General features: G+C 39.1%; 1 protein-coding gene across 1 annotated transcript in view; it reads right to left on the reverse strand.

The window, feature by feature from the left end:
- The window catches only part of LOC134867416 (low-density lipoprotein receptor-related protein 1B-like), a 265,089-nt gene that overhangs the window by 169,134 nt on the left and 80,117 nt on the right, over positions 1 to 15,838 (reverse strand). The window contains 1 exon segment of the mRNA XM_063887959.1: positions 4,016 to 4,153. Within this exon segment, the coding sequence (XP_063744029.1) occupies positions 4,016 to 4,153 (138 nt within the window).

Below are 15,838 nucleotides of genomic sequence, written 5' to 3' on the forward strand. Positions count from 1 at the left end.
GTTTTCCATCTGGGCACCTTCATATCAAGGCCCTCTCGGGACGCACGGCATGTTTATTCATAAGAGGTGGGCAGGAACGGGAGTGGGAGAAAAAAAAAAGTTTTGTAAGAGACCCAGCTGGTAGCCTAAAACTTCTCTTTGGTGACCTCAATTTCTCCTGCTACCCAATGAGTCCCGTCTGTCTGTGTGGGACTAAGCATACACTGCAGTAAGTGTCACTGTGAGTCAACTTAAGCAAGGTTGAAGACACAAAAAAAAACTGTAATGACAGGGAGGTGTCATCTTTAACATGAAAGAGAGTATAAAGACAACAAATTCAAGACTAGTGTTTTATTTGAGAGAGAATCAATATTTCTACTGCTTCAGGCAAGGAGGCCGAAAACTGCAGGGTTGTATTAAGAGGAGGATTGTCAACATTCGGGTCACACAGTCCTACACATCAGTAGAGCCTTTTAAAAATAATTTAGAACACAGAGGTTCCATGTTGACTACTCATTGAAAAGGACTGTGTGAAAAAACATCAGTCAGACAAGAAAAGTGGATGTATGCAGTTCACAAGGCTAAGTTGGTGATGTACCCTCATCATTGATGCAAAGGCCAGAGAAATGGGTTTCAAAGAATGACTGCGTACTCCTCTCAGAGAAAGTTTACCCCCACCCCACCTTTGGCTTCCTTTCCTTGATGCCAAACGGGATCATGAGTATGGTATTTGATTCCATACAAAGTCTGCATTTTAGTCTGGATAGCTTAATATTGGTATACATTATTGCAGAACATATGTCTTAGATTTACAGCATTGTTTAGTCGAAGAAAGTGGAAGAAACAGTACAATAAAATATCTCTAACCAGATCACACACATTACTATCCTACGTGATCTCATTTTGATTACGCATGGAATAACTAATGTCTTATTCTTTCAGATTCCATTCAATGAGTCTTCCCTGAAACTAATTTGATGCCCTTTTGGGAGGACCGCCTCCCTCTGCTGTAGATAAATCTGTGATAAGCAGAAAATAAATATGTAAATAAAAGAACAGGACTGATCATGAGATAACTAAGGGAAGTGAACACAAAAGCAGATGTTGCTGGAGTTACGGCAGATATTAAGAGCGATAAAAATCCCAAATGAGGGAACAGCCTTTAATGAGCCAATATGATCGTTTTTGGCAGAAGAAGGCAACGTGGTTTCCTCAATGCTTTAGACCTTACATTTAAAAACATGTGTATGTAGTGAGCAATCAATAAAATGTTTAGCAACCTTACGATTCAAGGCTTTTGGAAGGTTGGTTGCTACATCTACACCACTAACAAAAAAGAACATTATTCACTACGTATTTACTACATTTGAATATTTATTTTATATTTAATGTCAACACATATTTTCCCACCTATTATACTCAAATGAATGGTGTTCAAGTAAATGTAAGGTCTTCCTTACTGTAAAATAAAGTTTGAGAATAGGCAGCACATCTGCTGTTTGTGCATTTGTGCTTCTGGATTTGCAGGTAATTCAAGTGTGGCTCTAGTTAACTGGAGATTAGAGGGCTTGAAAACCATGGTTTATAAATCTCTTTAAGCTTCAGGTTCACTTGTGAAAAGACCTGAGTATTATACCCAAGATCGTAGCATACAAAACTCTTAAAGTAACACAATATCACAAGATGTGTTCTTTCTTTTTTTTATAAGTATTTGTTTTACTTCAATAAACTCCTGGGTCTTCGAGCCATTAAAAAATTGCCTTTTAAGGTAACAAGAAAAGGTAAGGTTTATGCATGAAAGACTTATTCTTCTGTACTTCGGTCTCTCTTTAATCTCCATTTGAAAGTTGCACAGTTTTACTGTGCAAGTCCTTGTGCTGTTGATTTGTGCCAAACACACAAAAAAATTGACCCTCGTCAATTGTTTATTTATTTTTCACCTTACGAGTTCCCTTTTTCTTTACTCTTGGAGACTGAGCAATGCATTAAATCGATAGTTCCCACAAGATACAACAACTTGAAACTTACTGCTATCATATTTTTACTGTTAACAAGAAGCTTATGAGAGTGTTGTCGGATTGGTTTCCTTTGATATCATCTGTAAAGCCTCTCACTATAACAACAAACCCACTATGACCCAGTAACAATGGCTTGCCTTATTGTTAAAGATTACAATTGGAATAAATTCCGGGGCAAATGACTCTGCAATAGTCACGGGTGTCTATCGGCGCCATCACGTGTCAGTAGCAAATGAAACATTACACCCAAGTAGATGCCCTAATTTAAGCCCCTTTTCCGGAGCAAAGCAATATGACCTTGTTGCAGTGTGAATTATATACTGTATAAATAAATTAAACAGGGATTTTGAAAAATGTTAGAATTTAATAAAAGGTAAAAAAACATACTGACTTTATAATTTTCACATATATATTGTTAACAAGGTGGCTAATAATTTACATTATGATCCCATTCCCCCCCCCCCCCCCCCCCAGCATCAGTGGATACAATTACATTTTTCCATCTTTGTTGACACAGGTTTGCAGTATAGCGCATGGAGCGGGAGATATCTGAGAGAACTGTCGGAGTGTTCTACCTTGGCTGACTTGAGCGTTTCTTCCAGATGGGGTTTTGCATTTTAATTTAACCTGACATGACATGAACACAGTATTTGGACCAGGTTTGCATACCTCCTATCCTGCTTCACCATTTAGTTAGATGAGCAGACCTTTTGGTATTAACCCTGAAGATCTGTGTCTAGTTTAGGGACAATTTGGGCAGATTTGGCAAGTAGCCAGTGCAGGGTATCTAATGTGTTCTACTGCAGTTACATTGCAGGTTTTTAAAACCACAGGCCTCCATGCAGCCCTAGGCTGGGTAAACCTTTAATGTATCCAATTTGTTCAGTTGTATGTGATCTGTACATGTCAATGGCATTTTTGTTAAACCAAAACAGACATATTGCATACTGTTACAATGTCTCTACACTTCACTCAATCTTGGTTTAATTCCCTTCCCTGATCCAAGGCATTCTACCAAGTAAATACATCAATGCAAGCAATAATTCAGGGAGTAAGACATTTCTGCTCCGTGCCAACAAACAAGCTCTTGGACTCTTCACAGCTCTGAATCAGAGGCTAGCATATCCTTACACCTAGCATTCACATAGAGACAACGCCCAGCATGCCTTTAACTGTCTAAAAAGGTCAAAAAAGGCTGTGGTCTCTGCCAGACAGAGGCTACCGTTGTGCCAAGACTGCAGCAATCACATAGCAGACGCTGTCTTCACAGAAGCCAGGTGCCGATAGCAGCTTGGTATAGCTGCTAAAGAATGCGAGCAACAGCACAAACTTGTGTACAACACCACACCTGGTGCTTCCGTCCTGCTGCTTTTCTTGCCTGTTCTGACAGGAAGGATGACGAGAAGTCACCTTGGCAACCAGTCCAACTGCAACACTTGGGAAGAGGCAGCTCATGCTAAGGGGGTAAATGGTTGTCTACCAATAGGAGGGTCAGTGGATGTACTCCGAGGTCTGCAGTCAACATTCAAAGGGTCCTTGGGCAGGATACTGAACCCCAAATTGCTCCCCTAGGCATTGCCAACAATGAAGATGGGCATTTTGAGTTGCTATGAATAAAAGTGTCAGCTAAATGGAGTCTAATTAGCATTTATATCACCAACCATCAGGCATGAGAGTTGAATCTAAGCGTTACAGACGATAGATGGATTAGGCAGTGCGTATCTAAGTGAACGTGAAAACGATCCCTGATCTCCCATAAACAACAAAAGCACACTTTGGCTTAATTTACTCGATTAAAGTTAGGAATCTTATTAAGGGGAGGTAAGAGTAAAGCATTTTCCAAAGCAATTTATTGTAGAAATGGAATTTGGATTCAATGTGTGAAATAAATTCCACCATCTTAATAAACCAAATACGATGAGCACAATCTGATTAATTTCCATAATGATGAGAATGCTTATTAATTTATGTATTCTAAACCCAAGGCGATAAAGAGGATTGGCTTCATTAACTCTTACCTCGACAGTGAACTCCTTCGTCGTAGCCATCTTCACAGTCCCTGGCACCATTGCAGAGTTTATTGAAATGAATACACTTTTTTGTCCCGATGCACTGTATGTGATTCAGTGGACATCTGATCACCACGTCCTTTGCACCTAAAAGAGAGAAGTGTAAAAATAAAAATATTGTTATTCCATTTATTCCAACATTAATAATTGATGTACTGTTTCTGCAAAACCAAATGAGCTTTAACAAAGTTCCTATCAGCATATGGAAGACAGTGGGAGACCATATGGAACATACATTTGCATGCTTCATTGTCATTATCATTTGTGTATTTTGCAGGCGATACACATTTCTCCTAGTGGTTGTTTTTTCTCAAAGTGCTGATACTTCAAGACCTTCTTTTTAAAGGAGGCGGAAGAACCTGTGCATATGCAAATGTATTTATACTTCACACAGCATTGTTCTTCACACACAACAGATGTTCGCCACACTCCTCTGCGGACGCACTGCTGAAGTCCTGTAACAAACTGCCCGACCATCGCTGCAAGCCAGGCGAACGGCAGAGAGCAGCTGCTTAAGGATTCATGAGGCACATAGGTGACCCTCACTCATGTGGCAGCCACGGGACCACATAAAATACAGCGCACCACCACTGTAAATGTGTCACATCTCCACCCCAACTACATTGGTATCAATTACCAATGTGACGCTTCAGCCACTTAACGGAAAGATTTATGGGCTCTGTAACAATCCCCAGAGTTTTCTCATTCCGAAAGGACTCAAACCCAAGCCCACTTGGAACGCCTTGACCGGGCAGTTACTTATTCATAACATGCTTTTCTACTTTGTAAGGTAAGAGATGCAGCAATTAACGTGGCTATTACAGAGACAGCCATCATCCTGTGTTGATTTACAGTACAGAACGGATCTGTATTGACACAATAATGACTCACGTTAGTTCCTCCTCTGGAATATTTGTATTGCTTTAAAAGTGTAGCAAAGGGAGGCCTTTCTTTTTTAATGAATATTTCTTGGCTTTCTGCTCAAGCCCCAGTGATTCACACTATTTCATTGCCATATTTAGGTAAGTCAAATATAAGTGACCTTGTCTCAGGGTTCATATTTCACACATGAGCAAACTGGCAGCCTCCTCTGCTGAGCTGCGAAATGTCTTTAAATCATCACGTTCCCCCCCCCCCCAACCCCAGCTCCTCTCGGGGGATGGAGTTTGATATGTGTGCTACTTTTCAGACTTCATGTACAAAGGAATATTTGTAAAATCATTACACATTAACAGTATACTAAAAATAAATGTACACTAAGGATTCCTTCTTCAACATATCTGACATTTTAGGAATTTAAAAAAGGAAAAAATGCTTTTTAAAATCATTTGGGATCAAAATATGAATACTCTGTAAATTATTTTGTCGTACATTTCAAAACACATAAGACAGAGTACACACTGTCACGGGATATTTCACCCAGTGCAACACTTTAGTAAATGTCCATTTGGCAAATGTGCTATTTAACACCGAGCTGCAAAGGTCTCTGACAACGTAACAGCGCCGTCAGCCTCTCTCCTTGCTATCTCACCACATGGGTTCTAATCTAATGTGATAAGGGGAGGGATGGTGCATGAATATTCAGTGGCTCTGATCTGTCATGCAGGGGTACACAGATGGTCTCTCAACGGCTGAGGTATCCAGAATTCCTCTGTCAATTCCCAAACTACTGTACTATATTGGATGATCGCTCAAAGTCGTACAAACCAGGATAGTACAACACGTCGTGTAACACATCCTCTGACAGCTATACCTGGGTTTCACTCACCTTAGATTCCCATTCCGAGACGCTAAAGGATGCTTAATGTAAACATCCTTCAGATCAGTACAGGCAAGAGATTATCTCAGGCAATCGACAGTGCAGTGACTATGAATAACACTGGAATATCTTGTATGAGGAAAAGAAATGTGTATGGATTAGGAAAATGAACTCATAATTACAACTCTCTGCAGGCCTGTAGTGATAATGAGCTGTGAGATAAGCATCTCCGGGATCAAATACTTAAAATATGATTACAATAGTATGCAATGCACTGAATTTGTATTTATTTGTTTGATTCAGGTTGATTTGATTAGCAACCCGGATTGTGATAACACCCATGCTAGAAATAACAGAAGGCCTCCAAATATTGTTAAATGAAAAATTAAAATAACGCACAAACAGACCAATGCACACACTTACTAAGAGGTCTATTCTGCCATTATACCATATTGTAAGCACTTAAGCTTAAGTGTGAAAGGTGACGATTTTTAAAATAGTTTAAAAAAATAAACTTTAGCTCTATAACTGTCATTGCTGGAGTTTAGAGAAAGTAAACGAGCAGGCGAGAGTTAATGGAAACAAATCAGAGGCAAAGGTTTGCTTCTCAAGGCTTTAACTCAGTAGAGGACACATCCATTTAATTGAAAATGTTTCTTGTTCCCCTGACTGTCTGATGTTGCTTGAAATTTGGCCACGTTTTTTATTTTATTTTTCAAATCAGCAAAATCATTTTGCTCCGCACCTTGGTCTACTTCCACTCTCGCAAGTGGGTAGCAAGCTAGAACTGTGTTTGTTATTACTGGATAGATTGAAAACATGTTGCAAACAGATAAACTGTATTAGGTCCCTGTTGTGTTAGGCAATCGCTGGTGGAGAAATCTTTAGTCAGTTTAGATTTAAACGGCAAGGTCCCAGTAATGGCTCGATAAATGAATAATGTCCTGAGATGAAAAAATGCAGGCTAGTTAGACACAAGTTTAATCATAACACCTTGAGTGTTACAAAGATGTTCCCCTGGTAGGTAAAACAAAAAATGAAAGTGTGATTTGTTTATTCAGGCAAAGCGGGAAACATTTAACTTCACCTTCAATATTTATCACCATGAATTAAACCATTCCATCTAGTCTAAATACTGCACATATATTATTAAAAATATATATTTGTGTTGTACTGAACACGACTGCATTCCTTTACATGGCTCTAATACCAGGGTAACATTCGCAGATGCAAAACGGGGTCGGCCTCATCCACAACAACGATGTGGTGAAACTACAGCGATGAGGTCAAGTACCTGGTGACAAAAACCTGGACGGCAACACCAAGAAAACCAAGGTGCTGATCGTGGAATTCAAAAAGGTCCAAAGGGCAGCACAAACACACACGCACACCCATTAGCATATACGGGACAGAGGTTAAATATGTCACCAGTTTCAAAGGTCTTGGTGTCCACATCACTAAGGACCTCTTCTGGGCAATCAACACCTCTCCCTCCCAAGGAGAACGAGTTCAGCTCTCCTTACATTCCGGTGAACTTCTACCACTGCACCATTGAGAGCATCCTCTCTATACGCATCACAGTCTGGTACAGGCAACTGCTCCGCTGCAGACCGGAAACAACTGCAGAGGGTGGTGAAAACGGCCCAACGCATGACCGGTGCTCCATTCCCGGCCATATATACAATCTGTCACACAGAACGCATCAGGGACACCTCTCACCCCAGCCACATCCTGTTTGCTCTCATGCCTCTGGGAGGCGATACAGAAACCTCCGTACCAGGATCAGCAGGTTCAGGAAGAGCTTATTCCCCTCTGTTATCACCTGGCCAAACCCTGAACAATGATAGCCGCCCCCTGACTACCTTGCACACACACACACCACCATGGATATCCAAGGACTGACTCTTCACCAAATCAAACTAACTTCTCTGTATTTATGTGTCCAAACGACTATATTTTGTAAAAAATACTCACGTATATTTTTATTATCAAAAATAAAATAACAGTCAATAACATTGTACAGTACATGCATATATATTCCATTACTATAGTGCTATGTTTTAAGTGTAAATACATCAAATTGTTTAAATCTTTCATATATATATATATATATATATATATATATATGTGTAAATTAGACTTTACTGCTACTTTTGCACTTCTGGTTAGATGTTTTGCACCAAAGGCCTCTAAGAAATTATTTGTGTGGCTGCACGATCTTAGATTTTAGGACATGTTAATTAAAAATCATGCTGCTCTTCACCGACATTAAGGAGTGAATGAGGAGGAATCAGCTGGGCCAAACTAATATCTCTACTTAATGTAAAATGAGAGGTTTCTAGGGGGGATATTCCAACAGCTATGTTCATTATGATAATCACTGTAATCTGAGCCGGTGCAAGTTTGTGCGGAATAATGAATTTCTGAGAGAAAATAACCTATTAGCAGGGGAAGTCGCTTGAACTTCTGCGTACAGGGATTTATCCTATCCACATTAGATTTTCTTAATATATGTTTGAGAATTGATGATCAAAGTAGCATCCTGCTGTTTGACCTATATGAATAATTCTCCATGATGGCTTCATATCAGTCACAAGCTCCTCTGTGGTCAATCCCACAATGACAATGACTTCAGTGACTGCACGCACCCTCATTATGGTTACAGCAAATCACTAATCTAATCATTACCATAAAATAAAAATGTCATAAACAGCCTAGACACCACTAGCTATGACTCAATGCATTATGGTTATAGTTATTTACCCTGAAGGCCAGTTGTGACCAGGCTTTTGTTGCACCATCCGTTCACAATGATTGGCCTCCAGAATTGCTTTGTGCACCTTTGCCGAGAACCACTCATATCAACACATTCACACTGTACCGAGCATGCCGTTTAACTATGAATAGTGGTCGTTTGTCAATACACAACACAGTTTGTACATAATGCACCCCTATAAATATGACCTGTAGATCTCCACACCGCACTTCCTTTCTCAGCAATGCACGATACGCAATAGTTCAAATGTGAAGTCAATTGGATACACTTTCGTCGAGAAAATCAAGGACTGATATACAGATACGGACTCCTTTTATTTGAATTAGATGTTGCATATTGTGCACGAAAAAGTTGAACTGTGCAGATAATTCTCAGGTCAGTATGTACTGGCACAATTAACTTGGTACAGCTATGTTGTTGAAGGTTGTCAACTCAGTGAGACTTGAATAATTGAAACTTTTCACATTATCTCACACTTCATGTCTATTTTCTCAAGCAATGAAAAGCCAATGCATACTGTATAATGTTGTGGTGTAAAAACAGGACACTGATAGTCAGCCGGAAGATAAGACAGGGCAGCGCAGCATTCACTTGGATGGATGAAGACTTACATGTCATTAATGAATTATTAAACATCATGTATTAAATCCCTAAAAGTCCTGTTTTATCACCAAAGTTGTCATAATAAAAAAAAAGTGTCTTTATCAGGTTTGTTTTGAACCACAGTAGGTTTCTGCTCAGAGTCTTTCTATGACCATCTAGATTTCACGTAGTTGACTGTGTCCTTCTTCATAAGAATACTACAACAATTGGAAAGAATATTGCTCAACTCTGAAAGTACTTGACCCTGGCTATGACCATGTAAAATGTAAATAAAAAATGTATTATTGTTTAATGCCAGCTGATAAAAACACCAAATGTTCCAATACATTTTTTTGGGTTCAGGTAGATTTGCACCAGTACGTATACCAGACAAAAATAAATTGTGTTACACACTTTTACAAACATAAACAAATTGATCTTAGAGATTGTACTTTTATAACAGTGTAAACACCTTTACACAATGTACACAATCAGTAATTATTACCGGTTGCATAGTTTGGTAAGAGGAGTATAATGTTTGCATTTCATTCAAAACCAACTGCGTATTCAAATATGTGTGATTAATGCATTTTGCCTTTGCATTGTTCACTAGTAGTAGCTACAGTAGTCTGAAATTTCCAAAATAATTCACGGACGAGCAATTGGTAAAAACAAACCACGACAGAAGAAGTTGCCAGAAGAGGTGCTATGATGTTAACATTAATCTGTAGGCTGATAAGCAGCATCACTGGTGTGGAAGAATACATGCCAAGTGTAAAAGGGCGTGAATGTTTCAGCAATGCTGCTCATGTGGCTCTTAACGTGTGTGTTTACGCGAGCTGAAGCAAGTGCTCATGGAAATAGTGAACTCTTCACCTTTAGTTTTTCATCCGTCTGCGGTGAAGTCATTATTGTTGTCACGCTTAAAGCTTGAGGATGTATGGGCTAAAGGACGTCTGTTGTGCTGGGGCTTAAGTTTAATAACCGATGGAACAGGATGATACATTTGTAACTGTCGTGTAACAGCACTGCTGGCAAGCAATTTTCACCATATCTCGGCTTGATTTGAGTGCATGGGCTGCTTGTACCCAGCTCTAGGTTAATATCTCAGAGGCAAACAATCCTTGGAAGAATTCTCGACTACTTATCTTGCTACTTGTCATGAACAGTGTGCTTCATTGGTGAAAATGTGGAACTGAGGTCCATGGCAACAAACTGAACTTCTTAAACACATGCAGATAGATGTCAATGGGGTAAATAAGAGAGTGTTTTGAAAAATGACTGCCTACTTTCAACAATTGCTTAGGAAAGCTCTCCCGGTCAAATCCTGCTTTTAAAGGCAGGGTGTTCTCGAAGGTCTCTAAAAGACGTATTTTCCCTTTATGACCTTTCTGACGTCCTTGACATTTGAAATGATTTACTCAGCAAAGAGGGCTTATTTTTGGTGTATTTGTCTGACCCGAGACAAAGTAACAGTATTTCCAATATCAGTTTATCCAGACAGCGATAGGACAGACTTACTCTAGCACATCATTTAATGTTGTGATTATTAATAGATTTAGAGAAAGATGCCAAAGGTGAATGAATATAAGTAGGTGTTGCCTCCCAAACATCAACAGTACAATGTGCAATCACTTGACTCCCGACTAATAACATGGAGATGCTGAGAGGCCGCCAATGGCACAGTGTGAACTGGACAACTCCCTGGTGGGAAAATGTGTATACCTTTGAGTGTTTCTGGAAACACATAGCCAGCATTTGGTGAAGCTCTGCCAACCCTTTACTACAGCCATCTTCAGTTGTTGCTTGTTTCGAGCAGCCTTACACTTTCAGTCGGGTCTTGAGCATTCTGACTTGGCCAATTAAGAGCATTCCAATGCTTGGCTCTAAACACGTCCTTGAATTGACCTAAGGATCATCAGTGTTTGAATTGTACTGCACTGGCTAATGGCCAGTGTCATCTCATATCCAACTTGCTAACATTAGCCTAAATCTTGACAATTACCAATTATGTATTGGGAAGTTAATGATATTACTTGACAAATCCCGAAAATGCACATTGCAAAGATTCAAAACGATCTATCAACAGGGTCAATACAGAAAGAGGTCCAGTTACAATTGCACATGTATTTCTTGCCATAAAACCGTAATAATAAAAACGTGTCCCTACCTGGATCATTGCACAGAGCTTTTATTTATAAGACTGTGAAAACTATCTAGCAATCTATGTAATGTTTGTGCTTCTCATCTCAAAAGGTAGCATTCATACAGATATGCAAGTTATGTTGCCAACAGTAAAGGAGGATCCGGTTTTCATTTTCCTTTTAAAGTCAAGCCTCAAAATAAACCTCCGCATTGGAAATTTAGTGATTTGCTCCAGCATAATACATGCTATCATTCCAAATCGATCGACAACCTCAGAAATGCAAATCAATATTAAACACTGCATGTCATATGTACTTGATGCAATAAATGAGGGCAACATCACAAAAGCAATATGCACAAAACCACTCAGAAATCTAATTTCCTGTGTGCAGGGGTTTATTATGTGTCGAAAATTGTGCTGAGTATTCAATCAAATCCGTTTGAAAGAGAGAGAAAACTTTAACACTGTTCAGTGGAATGATGCTGGGTGTTGGCACCGGTGACATTCTGGCTCTACCGTATAATAAAGAATCAATACATCAGTCCGCAGAGAAGAATAAGCAGCCTCGGAACAATGTAGAATAGCTGCACTTCAGAAACACAATTCCCCAAAAACTGCAAAAAAGCCAATATATCAGTATGTGGAAAACAACAACAAAATTAGTCAATAGAGATACTTTTGTGACTGACCATTATGCAAATGTTCTAGTCTAATTGTTCTGGGGCCAGCTTCAAATGAATAATACATACAGTATATTATAGTCAGAGAGGCTAAAACCAATACTCACAGAGAACAATGATCCCATTACTGTATGAGTATAATATACAGTGTTGTGTTTAATGCTGGCAGAAAATAAATACACTTGTGTCTCATGGCATCTAAATGATTTAATTCATGCAATGAGATGGGAATATATAGGTTTTCTTTGTTTCTCATTTCATCATGTTGAATTTATGACAACATGAATTGTATCACAAAATCACACATCATATTGGGTGTTGTAAGCTGATGGCTATTAAACATATTCTGCATAACAAATGTTCATATAGTACTGTACTGACCCCGACTTGATCCCCCCGTCTAACTCAGCTGCCGAAACATAGGTCTATTGTGGTCTTTTTGACGTGCTATAATGTCTTACTATAGGTTTTTGTTTTGCAAAAGGGGTGAATATTTGTCATGTGAAGAATATGGCCACAATTTAAGTTTAAAAAAAAGTCAAAGAATGAACAAACATCATCAACATATATGTGAAGAAGTAGCACTTTTGACATTGTATCAAAAATGTAAATGTTTTGAAGAGGTATCTACTTAAATTAGCATGCTAAGCAGCTAGCGAAAGCCTGAGTCCAGATTTCCTCTCAATCAAAACTGAGAGAACAAAGAAAGATGGCTGCCTGAGGCCTGGTTCATCACAGTGAGGTTACAGGGTCAGTTTTTTTTGTTTGATCATTTATTTATTGGATAAAAATCTAAATGGTGAACAACTATGAGCTTGCCAAGAGGGAAGCATACAACATCTCAGGGAGTTGCACCTTCAGCTCCCGACTGTACCTATTAGAATTTAGCATGTGAAAACCAGCGTGTGGTGTTTGCTTACAGCTGCCTAACAGTAATTTTAGTCTTTACTTACGGGCCTAATGCTGCCCTCTATTTCTTTGGAGCATGTGGCCGGGGATAACATGTTTCTCCTTGAACACAACAGACTATATATATACATATATATATATATATACAGTATATATATGTATATATATATATATATATATATATATATATATATATATATGTATATTATATATGTTGCTGTTACATGCACTTCAATGTTCACAACTAGCTGCTAACTTTGTCTATCTGATGCTAAAGAACTACATACAGCTGAGAAAGGGATAAGGGGCAGAGCTGGATAATACATTTCCTGCTGGTTCCTCATAATGAGATACCCTTTATCCAAACAATGGTCTTGGTCTAAAGAAACCTAAACTAAGTATGTATTGTTCTTAAACCTAAACAAATCATATGGATGGCGCCAAATCAGAAAACCTTGAAATAACTCACTCGCTCAGCAATGAGTGATAAACAACATTTCATGCCGAGGGCATGTGATAAAGTAATACATTGCACTAGTTTTTCTACTGTAAGTGGGTTTATATGACAAGATTAGAACACGTATATTTGTATATTTCTACTGCACTACTGCACTACTACCACCAATTGAGTTGGTGTCACTTCAGTCCAGATTTGCCTACATCTCTGATCAAAGTAGTTGAAAGAGCATTTCAAAACTGGGTTGAATTGTGTATGTGCGGAACACATTTGTTTCAAATATAATAGGGCAGCTCTTCATCCTTAAGCCTTGGATTCTTTCACGAAATTGTTATGGTTTCAGAAAAAAAATGGACAATATAATGACCTTTGCCTTTGCCTATAACTCACATTATGTAATTAGTTTCACAGCTCAAATTAGCCAGTTTATACTGAAAATCAATTGATTATAAGTGAGTAAATAAGCTTTTTTTTAATTAAATGTTTTGCCTGAAGGCATCTTTAATGAGGACTTTGGTTAGAGCACAGTGAGTAGGAGGGCATGCTTTCCTTTTTTTTCTAAACATCCTCTGGCAGTAATCCAGTTCCCTTGAAATAATCATTGGACTATGGCCATGTTTATAGAGTGGCTATAGGAGAATGCATTTCACTATCTATTAGAGTAACCATTATTTATGATTAATAAATAAATAAAAAGCCAATGTCACTGATCATTGAGAGTCAAGTTCCAGCTACAGTATGAGATGAACTGCACTTAGCATAGCGATATTATTTTCATTGAGTGTGGTGGTAAGTATGTGTCACCGCGTTTGCTCCGAGTTAATGCCCATATCGCTCTGATGTTTTGTTCTCCGCAGCAGCAGTGGGGAGATAATGTCGACTTTAGCACTTTTTGCAAGCATGTCAAGTTTAAAATGTTTTTTTTGTTTTTGTTTATGTGGCTTTGGTTCCTCAGGTGACAAGCTGGGATGCTGTCCTTTACAATGGTTGTACTAAGAGGGAATACAAAAGGGGACATGTGTCAGTGCAGTTTAGCTGTTGAGATGGGGGCTGTGAGAGCAAAGACAAAGCCGCGATGTGCTCCTCCCTGTGCATCAGCGCTGACATGGATGAGACATGGCGCGGGCACTAGATTGTCACCAGGCAACGAAAATCACTCTCACACTAATGGCTTGGCGGGAGACAAATGCTCAGACATACGGAAATGTGTTAAGCCGCAGAAACAGGGGCAATGCAGCAAACTGAATGTGAGCAGATGATATGTTAAGGGCAAGGACGATGACTTAACTTTTATACTAAGCTATCACATTTTGACAGAAGAGACAGTTTTTAAATCATACAGACGAAAGTATGCACCGCCTTCATGGGAATGCAAGCACACACAAGTACACACAATATTTGTTGTGTCTGTTACCCGCCCACTGAAACTACTGGTAGAACAGATGGCACAAGCCTGGGGAAGTGTACATAAGTTGTGTTCCAAATGTACAGAGGAAAAGCGGGAGGAATAGTAAATTAAAAGTCTAACTCCAAAGCATCTTGCTAAAAAAAATTACAGGGCCCTGCAAACAAGAAACGCTTGTGGCAGGTTTGATACGTTTATAGCAAAGAAAAAGGGTGTGTGCATTTGATCTTAAATCAGTCGTCAGACGAAGGGCAAAAGAACCAGACATGGTATCCAATTAGCTTTCGCTACACTAACACTCACAGTCACATTAAATGTAGAGATAGTGCCTGCCAGCTTCATAACAACTTTGATAGACAACACAAGACAGGACACAGCAGTGTGAAAGCAGAATCTTGGATATTTAATGGTCTTAAAGACGTTCACATACTCCCAGACAGATTCCCACAGTGTGCAGTAAAGATGCTTGACTGTAAACATGCTGTGTTTGTAATAATGGTATATTTTAGCTTTTCTTTTTGATGAGTCAAAGAAAGGTTTATGTGTCAGCAGGGAGTGAACGATAGAGAGGCAGGAAAATAAATGTTACATAATGCAAAAGGCCCTGTCCTTCAGCTCAATAACAAGGTGCTACGCTACATTACCTCCTAAACCTCCATCCCACTGGCGCCAGTTTTTGTGGGAACCCAGCCCATTGGTGATGCATTTATTTCAATATGGGACTTGCCAGATAAAATACCCAGCAGGATGTTGATAGGCAGCCTACGTTACACCGACTAGAGTTGCTTTAGCTTCATCGCATACATACAGATCAAATATTCTCCTAAAGTAGTGTTTGTCAACTGTATACTTCCAAATGTTTAAATGGCAGTGTGAACAAATCGACTTCCCATTAAGAATTAAGTATAGCGGTATTGCATGGGTAGAGGAGTCTGGCTGTGATTGTTAAAGGATCTCACTGTGTGTACATCCCTGACCTCCACACGCTAACTGTCTGTTTGCTGCATAGCATAATACTTCCTGCATTGGCGTTTGATGTATGTACAGGTAGGCTATAA

Source organism: Eleginops maclovinus, chromosome 7 (assembly GCF_036324505.1).
Source record: "Eleginops maclovinus isolate JMC-PN-2008 ecotype Puerto Natales chromosome 7, JC_Emac_rtc_rv5, whole genome shotgun sequence".
In the NCBI taxonomy this organism is placed as follows: domain Eukaryota; kingdom Metazoa; phylum Chordata; class Actinopteri; order Perciformes; family Eleginopidae; genus Eleginops; species Eleginops maclovinus.